The sequence below is a fragment of the Phyllobates terribilis genome, unplaced genomic scaffold (genome assembly GCF_046119375.1).
Source record: "Phyllobates terribilis strain yellow unplaced genomic scaffold, ASM4611937v1 Scaffold_2__4_contigs__length_985480577, whole genome shotgun sequence".
Classification (NCBI taxonomy): domain Eukaryota; kingdom Metazoa; phylum Chordata; class Amphibia; order Anura; family Dendrobatidae; genus Phyllobates; species Phyllobates terribilis.
Window position 1 is genome coordinate 701,889,751 of NW_027362762.1, and position 21,463 is coordinate 701,911,213.

The window sequence follows — 21,463 nt, forward strand, 5'->3', positions numbered from 1 at the left end:
CCATCAGGAGGGAGTCGCGCCGCATCTAGAAAAACCATAATACACTTCTGCCATGGGAGGGTGCTGTGTCTCCCTTCCTTCCTTCCCTCAAAAGGATTTTACAGGTAAGGTCTTACCAAAATCCATCTTTCAGCAGCAGAAGGGAAGGAAGGGAGACACAGATCCATTACTAGTGGGACGTCCCAAAGCAGTCCAAAACTCAAGGGTGGGAAACAGTGGCAGAATCGCCAACACCCCAACAACTTAGGCAAGTGCGCAACAAGCGCCGAACAAAAAATAAAGAGATAACCTAAACCACCGCCGCCTGCAGGACCCTGCGTCCCAAGGCAGCATCGGCGGAAGCCCTCACGTCCACTTTATAAAACGTAGTAAAGGTATGAAAGGAGCGCCAGGCAGCCGCCCGGCAGAGCTGCGCTGCCGAAGCCCCCTGACGAAAAGCCCACGACGAACCAACAGCTCTCGTGGAATGAGCTTGAACCTTAACCGGACAAGGCTCGCCCTTGAGCCGGCACACCTCCAGGATAGCCGAACATATCCACCGAGCTATAGTGTCCTTGGAAGCCCGCTGACCACGGCGACGACCAGCAGGAATCACAAACAGAGAATCCAATTTTCGAAACCCTTGCGTGATTGAAAGATAGAACTTAAATGCCCGCACCAAATCCAAAGAGTGCAAGGCCCGCTCCTTCGGACTCTTTAGTTTCGGACAGAGGGAAGGCAACACGATGTCCTGATTGACGTGGAAAACGCGACACCACTTTAGGTAAAACATGTCCACGGGTACGAAGCGCCACATGATCCGGGTGGAATTCCAGAAAAGGGGGCGAGCAAGACAGTGCCGCCAACTCTGAAACCCTTCTTAAAGAGGTGACCGCCACCAGGAAGGCCACCTTCCAAGAAAGCAAGTAAAGCGTAGCTGAATTCATAGGCTCAAATGGCCCATGCTGCAGAGCCTCCAAAACTAAATTGAGCCGCCAAGGAGCCACAACTGCCCTCCGAGGCGGAAACTTGACGTGCAACCCCGCGAAAAAATGAACGCACATCCCTGCGTGAGGCAATAGCCTTCCGAAAAAGCCCGGATAGTGCAGAGACCTGACCCCGCAAGGTACTAACTGCTAGACCCTTGACCAGACCACATTGCAGAAAGGCCAAGAAGTTGGGAATGGAAAAAACCCTCGGGTTCCTTGACAACCCAGAACACCATGAATAGAAGGCCTCCCAAGTTCTGTGATAAATCCTAGTCGTAGCTGGACCTCTGGCCGCCCGCAAGGTGGCAATGACCTCGGCCGAAAACCCACGATGGGTCAAGATCTCAGTCTCAAGAGCCACGCCGTCAAACGAAGTGACTTCAGGTCCGGATGACGAATGGGTCCTTGGGTTAACAGGTCCGGTCGAAGAGGCAGTGGAAACGGAGGAGCCGCCAGAAGAGACACCAGAGTTGAATACCACACCCTCCGCGGCCAATCCGGCGCCACCAAAATCGCCGATACTCGTTCGAGATTGATCCGCCGGATCACCAGAGGAAGTAAGGATACCGGCGGAAACACATAGATCAGCTCGAACTGGTCCCACGGGGCTACTAGAGCATCTACCGCCACAGCCTCCGGGTCCCTGTACCTGGACATGAACGTCGGAATCCTGGCGTTCAGCCTGGATGCCATCAAGTCCACTTGGGGAGTCCCCCAACGGGAGCACAGCAGAGCAAAAAACCTCCGGATAAAGACTCCATTCTCAGGGATCTACCCGCTCGCGACTGAGGAAATCCGCCGAGATATTCAGCACACCCGGGATGTGAAACGCGGAGATGACTGGAACCCTGGACTTGTTGGAGTAAAACCGCCTTCCCCGGTCCTCCGGCGGAACCGGAACCACTACACCCTGCTGCAGAAGAGAGTTGACCTCCCGCAGCAGAGCGGCAGCCAGCTTGGGCACGGACGGGATGCGAGACTGACGAAACCAGTCCGGGGGTAGAGAGTGAAACTCTATGAAATAGCCCGCTGACACAACCCGCGTCACCCAGGCGTCCGATACATGGGACGCCCAAACCGACCCGAATTGTAGCAGCCGACCTCCCACCCGAGAGCCCTCGAAAGGGATCCTGGCGTCAGTCCGCCTTAGCGGGCTTTTTGTCAACCTCTCTTTTGTCCCGACGGAAATGCTGCTTCCAGGGAGTACGGGATTTCTGGGTGGACTTCTTTACCGGAAGACGAGGGACGACCCGATCTCCAAGAGGGCTGATCGAATCGTCCCCTGGGTCCAAAGGACCGACGACCACTACCGGCACTTGACCTGCCAGACGTAGAAGCCGCTGCTTTCCGCTGCGGCAAAGCCACATCCTTGGCCTTAGCAATCAGCTCCGTGAGGTCCGAACCAAAAAGCTGACCACCCTTGTACGCCAGAGTAAGCAAACCTTGTTTGGATACTGCGTCTCCAGTCCACTGTTTGAGCCACAGTGCTCTCCTGACTGTGACGGCCGAGGCTTGAGCCCTGGACAGAACGAAGTAGTATCCAGCACTGCGTCTCTGCTATATCGGGCCGCCTCTTCCAACAGCTGGAAGAGCCTTTCCACGTCAGACAGCGGAGTCCCATCTTGCCATGCTGACCGCAGCTGATCCAACCATCTCAGGGAAGCCTCACCAGTATAATGTTAGGTGTCAGGCATGTGCTGGGCATGAAATTGGGTCAGAATCATCTGTGGATTCTGTGGTCTCCCATTCTGGTCCAGCCAGGGCAGTCACTGCTCAGCATCACCATCAGGCCCAACGCCTAACTAGTGCACTAGATATACAGGCTGTCCCCACATGGCCCCCAAGGCCCCCTCGGAATCCATGACCCGTGGCCTCGTAGATGAACTTCGCCGCTAACTCCGTCCTTCTGTCCAGCGGATCCTGTAGACTCGCCTTCCCTTTAACTGGAAGCAACGAAGATTTGCTCAGCTGAGACAATGGCACGTCCACTTCAGGAGAGGAGACCCATTTAGCGATCGTCTCCGTGGAGCAGGGATACAGGGCATCAAAAAAACCGCATCCCTTGGAAGCGTTTATCCGGACACAGGCGTTCTTTCTCCACCGCCTCGTTAAGTTCATCGTGCGCCGGCAGTGTCGAACGAGCCCGACGCGACTTCTGATACAGCCGGGCCGACTTGCCCGGCCTCGTCACCTCTTCAGACAGCTGTAACACTTCCCGCATGGCTCCAATAAGAGCATCCACGCGGCCTGAAAGCGAAGCCGAGCGACCCTGCCGATCCTCTTCATCAGAATCGAAGATCTCATCAGCAGAGATTGTCGGTGAATCCGAAGCCTCTGATGTGCTGCGTGGAGGAGACAGCGCCACCACAGGCCTGTGGCGCTTCTTGCCCCGCGCCGGTAGGGACTTAGCTGATACCCAGTGACCCAGGAGGTCAGACAGACTGTCAATGGAGAGAGTGAGCGCTTTAACATCACTGAGGCCCCTGACCAGAGACGAACCTGACGCCGTCGACCCCGGCGTATCAGATACGCGTGACCGATCCTGAAGCGGGCCGGGAGAGAGGTCCGCGCCCCCTGATCCAACATGCCCCCTACTCAGTAGCGAGTGTCGCTGAAAGAGCAGTAATAACCCCTTACAAGAGCACAGTAATCGGGGAAGTGAGATCCTGCTATCACAGCCTGTTCCCACAAAACAATTTACCAAGCACTGAAGGGTTAAAGCCTCTCCTTAGAGGGAGAGAAGCTACCCCAGCACTGCAGAAAAAAGGTTATCTGATGATGGCCAGAAGGGGTTAATGCTGCTGAACACGCAATGCACCTTGCCTTAAAAGGACTAAGGTGTGCGTGCAGCAGAGAAGACAGCAGCGCTCTGTGCTGTAGAGATGAGACAAACAGATGACTCACCAGCTTCCTGGAGCCTGTGTGTGAGAGCGGAGAGCAGGGGGGAGGGAGAGGACAGCGCTGAGCTCCGTGAGGCAATGGCCGTTTGCAGAGCCGAAGAGAAGGAAGGAGGGGGGCGGGGACTGCCCAGCGCGCGCTTTCCAGACGCTTCCTGCCTGCACAGACGATGGCAGGCAGCCAAGAACATAAGCCACGCCCCCCGTTCCACTAACGGAGCCCGCGCTCCTCTGACCCGCTCCCCTGCTAACAGCAGCGGTGATGTGCATTCTCCAGTATTACACCTCTGCCTGAAAAGACAAAAGGTGCAGTCACCATAAGACAGTAACAGCGGTTGCCGCAGCAGCCGCTAACTCACACACACACACAGGGCACTTACCCAGCTGAGCGCCACAGGAACCCCCAGGGATGTGTGGCGCCATGGCCCTTCGCTCCCCCCCACGGCGGAGCTTGCAGGGATCCCTAGATGCGGTGTGCGTCTCCGCCAGGGAGCGCCCTGTATCCCCCGGGGCCGGCAGGCTTCTGCGGGGACCTCCTTAGGGGGTACGACAGGGGAGGGCCAGGGGTCCCAGCAGCGCTGAGACCCCCTGAGACCTCTAGACCACGGGGGGTCCAGGTCTCCTGGTAAAAATAAAAAATTCTTCTGAGGAGCTGCAAAGGCAGCGACTATCCTCTGCGACCTCAAATTTTAGACTGGTGAACATGGGAGTAGGAGGAGCCTAAGCTGGAGGGGCCGGTCGTCACTTTTTCTAAATCTGAGGTGAACTATCCTATGGGGCTCCGCCTACCCACTAGTAATGGATCTGTGTCTCCCTTCCTTCCCTTCTGCTGCTGAAAAACACTTTTTTATTTTTACGGATTAATTTGTGAAGCACCTGGAGGTTCCAAGTGCTCACTATGCATCTAGATAGGTGCCTTGGGGGGTCTAGTTTCCAAAATGGGGTCACTTGTGGGGGAGCTCCAAGGTTTAGGCACACAGGGGCTCTCCAAACGCGACATGGTGTCCGCTAACAAATTGGAACCATGTCGCGTTTGGAGAGCCCCTGTGTGTCTAAACATTGGAGCTCCCCCACAAGTGACCCCATTTTGGAAACTAGAACCCTCAAGGATTTTATCAAGGGGTATAGTGAATATTTTGAACCCAGAGGTATGACACAGAATTTGATAACATTAGGTCATCATATTGAATAAGTTGTCATCAGTCTTGAGCGCAAGTGCTCGCTACTTGAGTTTGCATCGGGTACTCAGGTATGCACCATGTACTGAATGTGCTCGAGTGACATGCTCGAGTCCCTGCCCCGCATGTTTCACGGTTATTAGACACCCCAAAAAAAAACATGCGGGGATCGCTCGTGCATGGCAGGCAATCCCCGCAAAGTTTTTTTTGGCCACAAAGCATATGGGGCGGAGACTCTAGCATGTCACTCAAATACCCACGATACTCAATGCATACCAGAGCACCCGATGCAAACTCAAGTAGCGAGCACTTGCGATCAACACTAGTCGCCATATCGTCATCTTTTTTTCTTACTTTTGAAAAAAATCCAAACCCCATCACAACCCTAACCCCAACCCTAACCCCAACCCCAGCCCTAACCCTAGCCCAACCCTAACCCTAGCACAACCCTAACCCTAGCACAACCCTAACCCGAGAGTTTATTTTTTACGCCGCTCCTCATGCGGTATAAGTGATTAGACGACTTTATTCTTCGGGTCGGTGCGAAGAATCGTATGGGGTTTTTATGATTGACAGCTGTCACACACTAAAAGACGCATTTTTTGTAAAATCTAGTTTTTGAATTGCCATATTTTGAGAGCTATAATTTTTCCAGATTTTGGCAGACAGAGTCATGTGATGGCTTGTTTTTTGCGGGACAAGTTGACGTTTTTATTGGTGCCATTTTCAGACACGTGACATTTTTTGATCGCTTTCTATTCCGATTTTTGGGAGGCAGAATAAACAAAAACCACCAATTCAGGAATTGTTTTTTTTTTATTTTTTTTTATTCTGCTCCGCGTGTGGTAAAATTGATAAGGTAGCTTTATTCTTTGGGTCAGTACGTTTACAGCGGTACCACATTTATATTGTTTTTCTATGTTTTGGCGCTTTTACACAATAAAAGATATTTCATAGAAAAAAATATTTTTTTGCATCGCTTTATTCTGAGAGCTATAACTTTTTGATTTTTCGGATGATGGAGCTGTATGGCAGCTTGTTTTTTGCAGGACAAGATGACGTTTTCAGCGGTACCATTTTTATTTATATTCGTCTTTTTGATTGCGTGTTATTCCATTTTTTGTTTGGCAGTATGATGATAAAGCATTGTTTTTTGCTTCGTTTTTTATTTTTATTTTTTACCGTGTTCACTGAAGGGGTTAACTAGTGGGACAGTTTTATAGGTCAGGTCGTTCCGGACGCGGCGATACCAAATATGTGTACTTTTATTGTTTGCTTGCTTTTTTTTCATAATAATAATATTTATTGATGGGTACATTATATTTTTATTTTTGGTGGATTTTTTTATTTTTTTAAAAATATTTTTACAATTTTTTTTTTTTTTTTTTTCACTTTCTGAGAGTTTTTACACTTTTTTACTTTGTCCCACTGTGGGACTTTCACTTTTTTTATTCTGATCGCCTGCATAGCATAAGGATGGAGCACCATCCCTGTGCCAAGCAGGCAGTCAGCAATGCACAGTGTGAAGATTGTTTGGTCGTGCACTGCGCATGACCAAACAATGTTCCTGCTGCCTGGTGACCCGGATGTTGTCATGACTACATTGGGTAGTCATGGCAACACCCGGGAAGCCGCGGCAGACAGCGCTGGAGGCCGGAAGAGGAGGTGAGTATTGCGATCACCTCCCCTTGCCTCCGCAATGCTGCGATCGACTTCGATCGCAGCATTGCGGGGGTTAATGTGCCGGGAGCAGTGCGGGACCGCTCCCTGCACATAGTACCGGGTGTCAGCTGTGACAATCAGCTGACACCCAGCGGCGATCGCGCCCGCACAGCCTGTGTGCGCGCGCAATCGCCATGACGTACTAATACGGGTCAGGCTCTTAAGTCCCAGGGCACAGACGCGTATTAATACGTCATGGGCTGTAAAGGGGTTAAAGAGCATCATAAGTTTTTGATAATGACATGTTTTGATGCACTGTATGACAGTGGCATCTAATGCGCAAGATCCAAGGGGTGTGTTGCTTCACGGGACCATCAGCCTCCCCATGACCTGATCGCAAGATGCCTACGGGTTATTTTGGCAGTCAGGAATCTGCTGATTAGAGTGCTCTTATGAAGATCAGCTTGTTGCGGGCATTCATATGAGACTGTGATTCTTACTATCTATTGTAATAGAGGACGATAGCAAATAAAAGTCCCTGAAAGGGTCTAAAAAATAAAGTCAAATGAAAAAAAAATGTTTTTAAAAATTAATTTAAAAAATATACAAATTTGATCTCCGGTAATATTCTCTGAAATACTACCTGTACTATGTGCCATGCTTAAGGGGCAACGGGAGATCAGGGCGGTACATCAGTGGCTCAAGAATTAGTGCTGTAACGAGGGTTTGGGGTTCCTGAAGAAGTTGGCTGACTTCTGTATTGGCTGCAGGCTCTATGCTAAAGATGGGTTGCACCTCAGTGGGAAGGCTGCAGCTGTGCTCGGGGAAAAAAATGGCTAGACTGTTCGAGGAGTATTTAAACTAGGGACTGAGAGAAAGCAATTAATGTACAGGAGGGGAAGATAGTGTAGTAACAAAAGTTGGGGTGGAATAGGGAGCAGTGTTAGAACACTTAATACAGAGAAGATTTTGAAGTAATAAAAGTGGGGGTGGAACAGAAAGAAAGGTTAGGACATTTAATACAGAGTGGTGGAATAGAGGTAAGGCAAAATACATAAAGTGCATGTATACAAATGGCAGAAGCCTCAGCAACAACATAGACAAATTAGAATTAATAATATTAGTATAAAATTAAGATATGGAGGAGATACAGTTGTGCTCTAAAGTTTACATACCACGGCAGAATTTTTCCTTTCTTGGCCTTGTTTCAGAGAATATGAATGATAACAAAAAATCTTTTTCTCCACTCATGGTTATTGGTTAGGTGAAGCCATTTATTGTCAAACTAGTGTATTTTCTCTTTTTAAATCTTAATGACAACCAAAATCATCCAAATGACCCTGATCAAAAGTTCACATACCCTGGTGATGGAGGCAAATTTGCACTCATCAGCCTGGAAGTTGTGCATGGAATGACGTCATGGAAGGTCCTTTTACTCCATTGCGAGCCGCCGGGGAGCCAAGAAGAATGGGATAGAAGACCGGGGGCCATCAGAAGGTGAGTATAATGTTTTTTTTATTTTAAATTTAAATTATCCAGACCCGGGTACCATCCGCACATTGAATCGCTTAATATCCGCATGTGCAGATGTAGTCATGCAGATATTAAGCGATTCAATGCAAGTCAATAGCGGCAAAAACACTGCGATTCCGCAAAATAATTGGTAGTGCTGCGGATATTTCCGCAATGATAATCCGTAGCGGAAATTTCCGCAGCATGTGCACGGCACATGCGGATTATCATTGGAGAACATTGCAGACCTTCTACCAAGCGTTTTTTAAGCGTTTCTGTGGCGGAATTGCCGCTGCGGAAACGCTTAAAAAACGCATAGTGGGCACACAGCCTTAGGAAGTTAGAAGGGCTTTTTCCAACAAAATTTACAAAACCAATTTTTGCAGTGACCACATCACATTTGAAGTGGCTTTGAGGGTCTTATATAACAGAAAATATCCCAAAGTGACACTATTTTAAAATCTGCACCCCTCACAGTGCTCAAAACCGTATTCAAGAAGTTTATTAACCCTTCAGGTGCTTCACAGAAATTAAAGCAATGTGGAAGAAAAAAATTGGAGAGACCCTGATGTGCCTAAACAATGGAAACCCCCAACAAGTGACCCCATTTATAAACTAAACCTCTCAAAGAATTTATCCACAGATGGTTCACAAAATTTTATAACGTTGAGCCATGAAAAAATACATTCTCCCACAAAAATGTTGCTTCAGCCCCAAATTTTTCATTTTCATAAGGGTAACAGAAGAAAATGGACAATACAATTTATTGTGCAATTTCTCCAGAGTACACCAACCCATATGTGGTGGAAAACTACTATTTGGCACATGGCAAGGCTCAGAAGGGAAGAAGCGCCAATTGAATTGTGGAGAGCAATTTTGGTTGGAATAGATTATGGATGCCATGTCACATTTGAAGAGCCCCTTACATGCCAAAGCAGCAGACACCCATGCAAGTGACCCCATTTTGGAAACTACACCTCTTGAGGAATTCATCTAACGGTGTAGTGAGCATATTTTAACCTTCAGGCGATCCACAGAATTGTATAACATTGAGCTGAGTCAATGAAAATTTTCCATTTTTTTTTCCACTAAAATGTTGCTTTGGCCCCAAGTTTTTAAAGGACATATCCGGGACTTCGTGAAAAACAAAAAATGTGCCTAAGCACTAACAGGCAGTTAGTTGCTACCTACCTGACTGTTGTGCACGATGTCGTTCATCGCCGACACAGTGCGATTTAGCTGCCTGTGCTGACGTCACATCAACAAAGCGGTGACTTTTTTTCCGCTCCACTCCGTCGACGGGGCGTGGTTTCGATGTCATTCTGATAGACAGCGAGAATCCCGCTGCCTAACTGGGGGAGGCGACTATCAATCAGAATGAAGTCAGAAGTCATGCTCCATCGGCAGAGTAGGGCGGAAAAGAAGCCACCGATCTGCCGACGTGACGTCAGCACAGGCAGCTGAATCCCCAGAAGGAGCGGTCTCTGATCGCTCTGTGCCGGCAATGAATGACAACAGGCAGGTAGGTAGCAACTACCTGCCAATAGTGCTTAGGCACATTTTTGTTTTTTCATAAAGTCCAGGATATATAATTTAATGTTTAAAAGGGATAATAGGAGAAAATGAATAGTGTAATTTGTTGCGCAAATGTCTATATCCCATATGTGGTCAAAACTTAATTTTGAGGCACAGTGCAGGGCTCAGAAGGGAAGGACTGCCATTTTGGAGTTCAGAATTTGCTAGAACGGTTTGAGGGTTTGTCACATTGGCAGGGCCCACGAGGTTCCAAAACAGCACAACAACCCCATGCTTGACCCCATTTTACAAACTACAACCTCCAATGAATTCATCCAGGGGTGCAGTGAGCATGTTGACACCACATGTCTTACAAAATTTGATACCATTGGGCAGTGAAGAAAGAATAATTACATTTTTACCACTAAAATGTTGTTTCAGCCCCAAGTTTTTAATTTTTATAAGAGCTAATAGAAAAATAAGGACCTCACAGTTTGCTGAGCAATTTCTGCTGAGTGCGCCAATACCCTACATGTAATCGGGAATTACCGTACTTTTCGGACTAAAAAACACACTTTTTTACTCCAAAATTTTGGAGGAAAAAGCGGGGTGCATCTTATAGTCCAAAGGTTGGGGGGTGTGGTGCAGTGAAAGGTGTAGCACTGGATGGAAGGTATATTTCTCCCAGCAAGATAAAATGTGGCCAGGATTTTCCCTAACTCCAGGTTTTCAGTGCAACACCTGACATACACAGCTGCAGCAATCAAGCCAGCATAAACCAGTTAGGGGGGAAATCTCAGTGTGTGAGGAGCTAGGCTGGAGTGAGCCTGAATTTGTATTGCTGTTTGGATACATGCTGCAAAGGTCTGTGACAAAGATTCAAGCAACCCTGGGAATGGCACCTGGTGGTCGCCTGTGGCCTGCAACTAACCACATCACTACGGGTGACCAGGCGGCCACTTAGTTTAGCCCGTCCCATGCAAGGGCGAGTCTGAGACCGGTGGTTCTCCAAGTTGGAGTACATTTACGTTGTTTTTTTTCCCTTTCTGCAACATGCTCTTTAAAGTGTGAATAAAACATTCAAGTTTGGACTTTAAGCCTGTGTGTTGCCTCATTACTGCGTTCCTGCTACTGCCTACCAGAACAAATCCTTACAGGGGGTGTATGTATATACTGTGTGGGGTGTGGGATGTGGAGGGAGGGGTAGCGGCGGAGGAGCGGGGCACAGGAGGCAGCAGCCGCCTGCTGCAGCCTACGCTGCCCCTGCTGCTAAAGAAAATGAATATTCACTGCTCCCCACGCCCATGGGCATGGGGAGCACTGAATATTCATTCTCCTTAATAGCGGCACACAGTGTATCCACAGCGCGGCTCCTGCTGCCTCCGGGCGATCGCGTGTGCCCGTTATTAAAGGGCATAAATATTCACCCGCTCTCCACACCCATGGGCGTGGGGAGGGGGTGAATATTCATGCCCTTTAATAGTGGGCGCACGCGATCGCCCGACAGCAGTAGGAGCCGCGCTGCGGCTATGCTGTGTGCCGGCTATCAAGGAGCATGAAGTCACTGCTCCCCATGCACACAGTCTCGGCGTGGGGAGCAGTGACTTCCAGCAGCTGATCTCTCCTTGTGAGCCGCGCATGGCTCACATGGCGAGATTAGTGTGGGCAGACAGGATGCAGCGCTGGAGGAGAGAGAAGAAAGGTGAGTAGGAGTGTTTATTTTTTTATGTGCAGCATGATGGGGATTAGGGGGACCATGCATACCAGGATAAGGATGAGGGGTGCCAACCATACCAGGATAGGGATGAGAGATGCCATGCATACCAGGATAAGGATGAGGGGTTCCATGCATACCAGGATGGAGGGGTGCCATGCATACCAGGATGGGGATGGGGGCCACGTATCATAGGAAGGGGGGGCATGTATGTCAGGATGGGGAATATTATCAGAATTGGGAGACATTACCCCTATACCAGTATCAGCAGCAGACCCCCTCCCCCTTAACAGTGCATCATGACCACATTTTTTGCTTACATTTTTTTTTATTTTCCTCCTCTAAAACCTAGGTGCGTCTTATGGTCCGGTGTGTCTTATAGTCCGAAAAATACGGTACTTTTCAGGCACAGTACAAAGCTCAGAAGGTAAGGATTGCCATATTATAGTGATTTTGCTGTTATCGTTTGGGGGTGCCCTGACCCACTGGAAGAGCCCCTACACCTCTCAATGAATTTATCTAGGGGTGCAGTGATCATATTGACACCACAGGTGTGTCACAGAATTTATACCATTGGGCAGTGAAGAAAAAATAATTACATTTTTAATCACAAAAAAATTGTTTTAGCCCCAGATTTTTTTCATTTTCACAAGGTGAAATGGGTAAAAATGACACCAAAATTTGTCACACAATTTCTGCTGAACGTGGAAATACTTCATGTGGCTGTACACTACTGCTTAGCCACACGGCAAGACTCGGGAGGGATGGAGTGGTATTTGACTCTTAAAGAACATATTTTCCTAGAATAGTGTGCGGACTCCATTTACAGAGCCCTTAAGTGCCAAAAGAGCAGAATCCCCCCTCAAGTGACCTCATTTTGGAAAATACATCCCTCTGGGAATTTTATCTACAGGTGTAGTGATGATTTTGACTCCAGGGATATTTTCCAGAAATGAGCAGCAATGGATGTTGGTAATTGAAAATTGCAAATCTGCCATTGTAGTGCCCATAAATTGCAGTACACTGTAGTACATTAGGCCATGCTTGTGCTTCGGGAGACATGCTCCCGTAAATGAAGAAGGCTCTCATCACTACATGAATGCCAAACACTAAAAGCTAAATGTGGTTTAGGCACACTGGGGCTCAGAAGGGAGGGGGGCACTTGGATTTGGGAGCACAAAATTTGCTGGATTTGATTTGAGGGGCCAGTAGCCATAGCACTTTTCTAGAGCCTTTGTGCTACCAGTAACGTGGAAGCCCCCTATATATTTTTGTGTATTGAGTTGAAGCTTTTATTGGAAACATTTTACAGAACATTTTGGATCACATTTATCCTGCGCTCTATGCTGAGCACCTGCATCAGGATTTACATCCAAATCTCCAAATGACGTGATTCAAATAAAACCCCCAACAGATCGAATCACTATAATGAGGCAGGAGCATATCTCTGGACTCCGTCTGGCCTCTGTTCAGCAGTGTCCTTCTTTTCATAAGTGCACAAAACTGTGGCCCAACCAAACTTTTATGCATGCTTAAAAAAACCACTGTCAAGATCATAGGCCAGATGGCGTTCACAGTGCCTCCAACTGCCTCATTATAGGGAATCTTCTGTCGGGGGTTCCGTCTGAATCATGTGTTTCAGAGATTTGCAAGGAAGCATAGCGCACAGGATAAATGTGAGCCGAGCCTTACTGCGATCTTTGGGAGGCAGAATAAACATCAACAGCAAGTCAAGAATTGCTGCCCTCATCATGGTTCCTTGCCGGTGTTGCGATCAGCACTAGGAGAGAAAATGATGAGGGTTATAGTGTCTGCTCCCGGAGTGTCCACCTGTAAAAGTAAGAATAAAATGAAAAAATCCTATACTCCCCTGTTCCAAGTGTCCCCTGCTGTAAGCCATGCGACCGATCACACCAAGGAGCTGGGGAGAATGAAGCCCTGCAGCGAGCGAGGCCCGTACCTCTGCTGAGCTCAGGAGCGGTGTCCTGTCATTCATTGAGTGCAGATCCGGGGTCCACTCGCTGCAGGAGTCATTTTCCCTGGCTCCTCTGCTAATAGGTCACATGGATTACAGTGGGGAACACTTAGGACAGGTGAGTATAAGGATTTTTTACTTTATTCTTATTTTCACAAGTGGATACTGCGGGAGCAGACACTACTACCCTCATCATTGTCCCTGCCAGTGCTGATCGCAGCGCCAGCAGGTAACCATGATGAGGGCAGCGTTCAGCACCGGCGCCTGGGAACAGAGCTAACTGTACACTGAGTCCCAGATGTCGGTACGTGTGACCCTATTGTGGCACACGGTTGCCACACGCATGAAACACAAGGGACACGAATATCTTCGGTACCGGTTTTTCCGGTAGCGGAAATATACAGACATATGAAACCGGCCTTAATTTGCAGTTGCCACTTACATAGTGCACAAAGTGCCAGAAAAGCTGAAAATTAATCAAAATGACCATGTTTCATAAACTACAAGCCTCAAAAAATTAATCTAGGAACATGGAGTGTACTTTTATCCCACACGTGCTTCACCAAATGTTATAATGCTGTGTCGTGGAAAAGAAAAATTAAGTTTTTCCTCTAAAATGTTGTTACAGCCCAAATTTTTCATTATCACGAAGAAGGAAAAAGAACACAAAATTTATAAAGTAATTTCTCCAAAATATAACAATAAATCAGGAAGGAGTTAAAATAAAAAATTTGTAAGAGAATACAGTGAAATTGCGCTGCCTCACTAAGAAAACAGAAAACATCCTTCAAATTGTTCTGAAATGTCATCATAAAAACAGGTAGAAAATAACAGGAAAAGAAAGACTAAACTATTCTGTCTAATGTACTTTATAACTTTCTTAATACATATTTTTCAGCCTAAGGCTGTGTGCACAGGTTGCAGATTTGGTGCAGATATGCTAGCAAAACCTGATGCCAGCAAAGTGAATGAGAAACCTGAAGTGTCATGCACGCGCTGAGTATTTTTGACTTGCAGATTTGGTGCAGAAAATAATCTGCAGCATGTCAATTCTCTGTGTGTTTTTGCCGCAGTCAAAGAACGCGTCAAAAAGCAACGTTTTTGAGGCTGTGTTTTCCTGCCAAGAGATGCAGAAATGGTGCAGAAATTTCAGCACACAAAATATTCAATGTGTGCACATATTCTAGAAGTTAACGATGGCAAATGGCACAAGCTATAAGCAGTTTATGATTTTATTTTATTTTTTTTACACAATTTCAAATTTGTGATTAGAATTCAGGTAACGATCTTACCTTGTTTTCCAATGTTTTTTGATGCTTTTCTTTTTTGGAAAATTCATTTTCAAAATGTTTTTTCTAGTACAGAAGCAATACATAAAAAAAAAAAACATGTAAAATAATATTCACATAGCACACTGCAATTTTAAAATCAATACTGAGAGGAAAAAACTTTTTATTCTATTTGATTTGTATCATAAAATTGTTCATATATGGACACTTGTACTGGTTAACAAACAGGGCTCAAAGTTCAAATACCTTATCTTCATGCTGGGTGCTACATTCTTTGTCTTTAGCTTTCAGCTGCTCTTTTAAAAACTCATTTTCCTTCCTAAATATATTTTGGAAAAAGATTATTTAAAAGAACATTATATTACAACCCAGACAGTTGTCAGAAAAGGCAATGCTGCAACTTAAAGTATTATTTCCATTATTTAGGAATAAACATCTAGAACATGGCAATTCCCATTTTGCACCGTTAAGTGAGTTCACACATGGTGTATTTTTGTTTCTTCGAGAAATGTACACAATATATCTCACCATAAATCCACAATAAATTTGCCCAAAAAATCAGCAGCATTAATTACATTTGCATTTTTTTTCTGTGGAATTACTGTTGCATATTTTGTGACATATTTGTAAACCACATGTAAATTCACATGTAGGTGTGATGAGTCTGACTGCAGTACATTGCTAAAGGCATACAGATGCAAATTGGAATCAGCATGCATCAACAGATGACGAAACAACAAAAGGTCATAAAATGCATGCATGTGTGCTGTCACCAATACAATTGACCAAACCCACCAATTTCATTTATATGGGTTATTTCTCACTGTGCCAAAAAGGCGAATCTCAGAAAATAGGGGACTGGCAGGTGGTATTTCAACATGCCTAATTCTTTATTCCCACAGGAGACAAACCGTTGCCACAGTTGTGTATAAGGCAGCGGCTTATAATCCTCTCATTATCAGAAATAAACATGCATGACTGGATAAGGCCCGGTTCCCACTAGCATATCACATCCGTTGCGATAGCATCGGATGTGATATACTAATGACCCTCGGCTCCTGCTCTGCTGCGAGCGAGAGCAGAGTCTCATACTACTGTGCTGTGATCCTCTCGCATGAGAGGATCGCAGCACAGCTGCTAAGGAGATGGAGAAACTAATTTCTACATCTCCTCTGTTGCCGGCTTCAGCGGTAAATGCACTTCACTTGAGTGATATCCGACTGCAGTGCGATGTTTCACACGCACCTATAGGCTTATATGGGTGTGTGTCATCCGATTCTCAGGTGAAATCGCAGCATGCTGAGATTGTTTTCGCATGCCGAGTCGGCATGAGAAAATAATCGTAGATGTGAGCTGCACCATAGAGTAACATTGGGGAGAGTGCAATCCGCTTTTTTATCGAATTGCACTCGTTCGATTGCATCGCAAGTGGGAACAAACCCTAAATGTGGTGTTAACAGAGTCATAGGCAAATCCCAATAATAAATGTTTAGAAGTTAACTTGCCTTAGGTGATCATTTGTTTTTTCACGATTTTCAATTTTCTTCATTGCCTGATCTCTTTGCTGTTTACTTGCCTATGGGACAAAATAATAAAATAGGCACAAAATAATAAAAAAAAAACAGCAAAAAAATATTAAAACTAGGTAACTGACCTATCTTTCACCTTATTTCTATACATCATAGACTCTATCCACATTGTGTTTATTTATGCATGTGAGAGGAAAACCTCCTGGCATATGCAGTGAATATATGGCCTGGACATATTTAACTATATGTTGTGCAATTATATATACATTTATATACACATATATTTAAAAATAGATTGCCCATCAATTCCCACAAAAAAGAATAGGATACGGTATATAATTTTTTTATGGGCAGAAGACCCCTGTACTGACAAGGGCAGTCATTAGTTGAAAAATGATGGACTTTAACAATATCTATGTGCACTTTTGCAAGAAAATACCATAAGCGTATGGTTTGTTTCTATACCTCTTGCTCAGTAAGGTTTTGTAGAAATTGCCTTTCTGCTTGTTTTTTACTGTTGTTAGTCAATACAGTTAAAACAATAAAGCTAAAAATAGAGAATTAACAGCTAATTGAAAACCAAGATAATGGACACATTAGGGGAGATTTATAAAGCTAAATGATCCAGAATTCTAGTGCCACTTAAGCCAGAAAAACTGTCTTTAATGGCCTGCACCACAGTCATGTGTTTTAGATACTTTCTGTCTAGTCTAAGTTGATGCTAAGTATTAGGCCTCCTTCACACATCCGTGTTTAAACATGTATGTGAAAAAACAGTACCGGTGTCATCAGTGTATCCGTGTTTACCATCAGTGTGTCATCAGTGTTTTTCCAGTATTGATTAAGAAAGAAAGAAAAATTACCAACCTTCTCCCATAATTTGCAATGTTAACATGCACGGCCCATGGATGGCACACTGATGCCATCCGTGTACTGTACATGATTTTCACGGACACATAGACTTGTATTGGCCCTTGTCATCCGTGCTGCTGAAAAAAAACAGACATGTTTTGCATGGACATGTGCATAGCAGAATAGGTTATAATGGGTACGTGTGGTATCAGTGAAAAAAATGGATACCACACGTACTGGAAACATAGACGTATGAAGGAGGCCTTAGACAGTATTAACAAATCTGTCTATTTCAGTTTATATTTCTGGGAGATTTACAGAGCTAAATCAGCCACCTTACTCAGCTTGAGGCAAAAATTGACATACATGCTTTACACCAGATTTTTTTTTTAAATTTGAGAAAGCTTTATTTAAAAGTAACCCGACTTGTCCGCAAGTAATATTAACCTGCAGATATGAGGTTAATCTGCAGGTTAATAGTGTTGCAATGCTGCGAGGCTGCACAGCTACTGGGAGAAAATGAACTTTAGGCTATGTGCCCACGATGCAGAAATTTCCGCTTCAGTTTTGCATGTCCTTGCACAGAAAAACGCGTGCGGAATTTGACATACGTTTTTTGCACGTCTTTGAAGCGTTTTATACATGCAGAATTGCCTTGCATTTTTCTAATGCATTGAGATGGCAATTCCGCATGCGTAAACGCACAAATAATGGACATGCTGCGGAATTTTCTGCACATCATAAACGCTGTGGAAAATTCCGCAACATGGGCATTGAAATTGCGGATTTACATTGGGGACCATGGGGGACGAATTACCAAGAATTTATGCTGCAAAAATTCTGCAGCAAAAACGCTTGAAAAAAGCATCGTGGGCACGGACCCTTATTCCTCCTGGAAGCTTCTGGCTTTCAGGCCGGGGTCACACGTCCGTATATTTTGGGTACTGGAAAAGCCGGTACTGGAGATATCCGTGTCCCGTGTGTCCATGTGTGTCACACATGTGGCAACCATGTGCCGCATCAGGATCACACGTACCGGCGCTTGGGAATCAGTGTACAGTTAGCGCTGTTCCCAAGCGCTGAGTGCTAAACACTGCCCTCATCATGGCTCCCTGCCAGCGATGTGATCAGCATAGCAGGGACAATGATGAGGGTAGTAATGTCTGCTCCCACAGTGTCCACCTGTAAAAATAAGAATAAAAAAAGGGAACCATGATGAGGGCAGCGTTCAGCACCCGGCCTGAACAGAACGAACTGTACACTGATTCCCAAGTGCCGGTACGTGTCACACGGTTGGCATCCGTGTGAGGCATGTGATTACACAGACCCATTGACTTGAATGAGTCCATGTGATCCGTGCTGTCATAGGTGACCTGTAAAAATGCACAGGGAGGATATAGCAATCCGCTTCGGTCGGGGTTTCTATATCCTCCCTGTGATTTCTTACAGGTCACCTATGCTCAGGACATATTATTCCTGATCATTGCCTTTAGCTGCATTTAGTAGCAGCGAATGTTTGCATCTTTCTATAATAATATTTTTTCTATCTTGGTCAATTATGCCAGCAGAATGTTTAGGTTTTGTAATTTATCATGTGGGTACAATCTGGTGCAACATTAATACTGCCCTTTGAATCTGATTATCTGAATTGTTGCCATTATTTATATGATATATTAGGATGCATACTATAGGTATACATTAGTGCTTTTGTGGCTTAATTCTATACATTTATTTGAGGATTTACTAGAACATTATTATGTTGTGGTCTTGTACATTTGTATAAGCGACTTGCTTTTTTAATTGTTTTTAAACATGTTTGGTTGTCTGTTTAGTCTAACTAATAAACTGATATATTTTTTTGATTCTATTTTGTGATCCTTGTCAATGCATACTACATTTTTCTTTATATATTTATTGTTGCTTATAATTGTATGTGATGGGTGGATCCCTAGTTACATTTGGGGTGGTGCCCTCCTTTTTCTCTTCTTCTTATTCTACTGGATGATATCCTTGTGTCATCCGTGTGACACATACTGGCGCCTGGGAATCAGCGGTACTGTTCGCGCTGATCCCAAGCGCCGAGTGCTGCAGGCATCTCTCATCATTGTCCCCTGTGGGCGCTGAGATCAGCGCAACCAAGGGACAATGTTGGCAATTGTATTTTGCCCCCGCTGTGTACAGCAAGTGTAAAATAAGAATAAAATAGAAAACATTATACTCACCCTTACACCTAATTCCTTGAAGCCATTGTCCCCTGTAAAAAATAAAATAAAATAAAAAAAAACATAATACTCATCTGTCCGACATACTGTCTCATGCTGTATTCTATCGGACCGACAATTCTGCATCAGAGTCTGCAGTGGCTTGAGGCGACCGCACATGCTTAGGAGCAGAGGAGAATGAGTCGCTGCAGCAAGCGGGCCAATGAACTGTGCTGAGCTCAGTGAGTGACAGGACACCGCTCAGTGAGCTCAGCGCAGTGCAGGGGCCTGCTCGCTGGAGCGAGTAATTCTCCTCTGCTCCTTAGCATGTGCGGTCACCTCAAGCCGCTGCAGACATCTCAAGCCACTGCAGACATTGTCGGTCAGATGGATTGCAGCGTGGGACACTTATTTAATCTTCAGACAGGTGAGTATAAGGATTTTTTTTTTATTTTATTTTTAGGCTAAGAGACATCTGGAGCAGAATACTACTCTCAACATTGTCCCTTGCTGGCGCTGATCGCAGTGCCGGTAGGGAACAATGATGAGGGCAGCGTTCAGCACCCGGTGCTTGGAAACAGCCTTGACTGTACCGCTGATTCCCAGGCACCGGTACGTGTCACACTGATGATGCGCAGTGCATGATATAACAAACTTGTGTCAGTGCAGAACTGACAGTTATAAAGCATAGCAATTGCACCTGCATTGCTATGCTTTATAACTGCAATCAGACTGCTAAAAGTCAAAGTCCCATAGGGGAACTAAGTAAAAAAGTAAAAAAAAAAGTTTAAAAAAAATTGTAAAAATATGTAAAAAAAAAAATAATCAGAAAATAATACAAACATATATATGTATATACATACAGTATTATACTGGTCATTTATTTATTTTTTGACATAAAAATACAAAATTTAACAAAAAAAAGTACACATTGGTACCGCCACATCCGGAACGACAAGCCCCATAAAACTGTCACACTAGTTAAGCCCTTCAGTGAACACCGTAAAAAAAAAAAAAACATAAAAAAAGGGGCAAAAAACTATGCTTTTTCATCATAGTGCAGAACAAAAAGTAGAATAAAACGCGATAAAAAAGATGAACGTAAATAAAAAAATGATGCCTCATTATAGCGAATGGATCCTTCGGGGGGGTTCATCTGAATCACGTCACTCGGAGATTAAGGCCACAGCCCCACTATCAGTATTTGGTCAGTATTCGGTCAGTATTTTTTCTCAGGAGTGGGAACTAAAACCAGGTGAGGAACAATCAGAGAAAAGGTATAATAGAAACAAGTGCACCAATTCTGCATTTATCACCCTCTCCTGATTTTGTCTCCCACTACTGAGAAAAAATCCTGACCGAATGCTGACCAAATACAGATAGTGGGGCCGTGGCCTTAGATGGAAACCCTGATATAAGTGCTCAGCGTACAGCGCAGTATAAATGTGATCCAAAATGTTATGTAAAATGTTTCGAAATCAATCCACAAAAGACGGATTTTGGTAAGACCTTACCTGTAAAATCCTTTTCAGCGAAGGAAGGAAGGGAGACACAGTCATTACTAGTGGGTAGGCGGAGCCCACATAGGATAGAACACCTCAGATTAAAAAAGAGTGTTGTCCGGCCCCTCCAGCTTGGGCTCCTCCTACTCCAGCTCTCCAGTCCGTACACAAGCTAAGGAAGAGCAAATATCACCAGCGGAGCAACATAACCCCTTCTGAAGAACTTCAGAGAAAAAAACAAGAGACAGGTTATGCATATAACAGAAAAACCACACAGTCTCAGGTACTACTCACTGGACCTGACCACTGCGATGAGCTGGCAATGCTGGAACAGAGCCTTAGTGCGCCGACCTCAGCCCAGATAATCGCTATCAGAGAAGGGTCACGCTGCATCTGAAAACACAACAACACACTTCTGCCATGGGAGGGAGCTGTGTCTCCCTTCCTTCCTTCGCTGAAAAGGATTTTACAGGTAAGGTCTTACCAAAATCCGTCTTTCAGCAGCAGATGGAAGGAAGGGAGACACAGTCATTACTAGTGGGACGTCCCAAAGCAGTCCAAAAATTAAGGGTGGGAAAAAACCAACAGAGGCAGAATCCCAACAACCTAGAAAAATGCGTAACTAGCGCTAAATACAAGTTAACGATAACTTAAACTACAGCCGCCTGC

At 45.3% G+C, this 21,463-nt stretch overlaps 1 protein-coding gene across 6 annotated transcripts in view; it reads right to left on the reverse strand.

Moving 5' to 3' along the window:
• Positions 1 to 21,463, reverse strand: part of SYCP1 (synaptonemal complex protein 1) — a 204,450-nt gene that overhangs the window by 120,707 nt on the left and 62,280 nt on the right. For all 6 annotated transcript variants that reach the window (XM_073667118.1, XM_073667123.1, XM_073667122.1 and 3 more), the window contains 3 exons: positions 16,216 to 16,286; positions 14,957 to 15,029; positions 14,714 to 14,776 (listed from right to left, as the gene is read on the reverse strand). In XM_073667118.1, the coding sequence (XP_073523219.1) occupies positions 14,714 to 14,776; positions 14,957 to 15,029; positions 16,216 to 16,286 (207 nt within the window). The remainder of the gene's footprint in view (positions 1 to 14,713; positions 14,777 to 14,956; positions 15,030 to 16,215; positions 16,287 to 21,463) is intronic.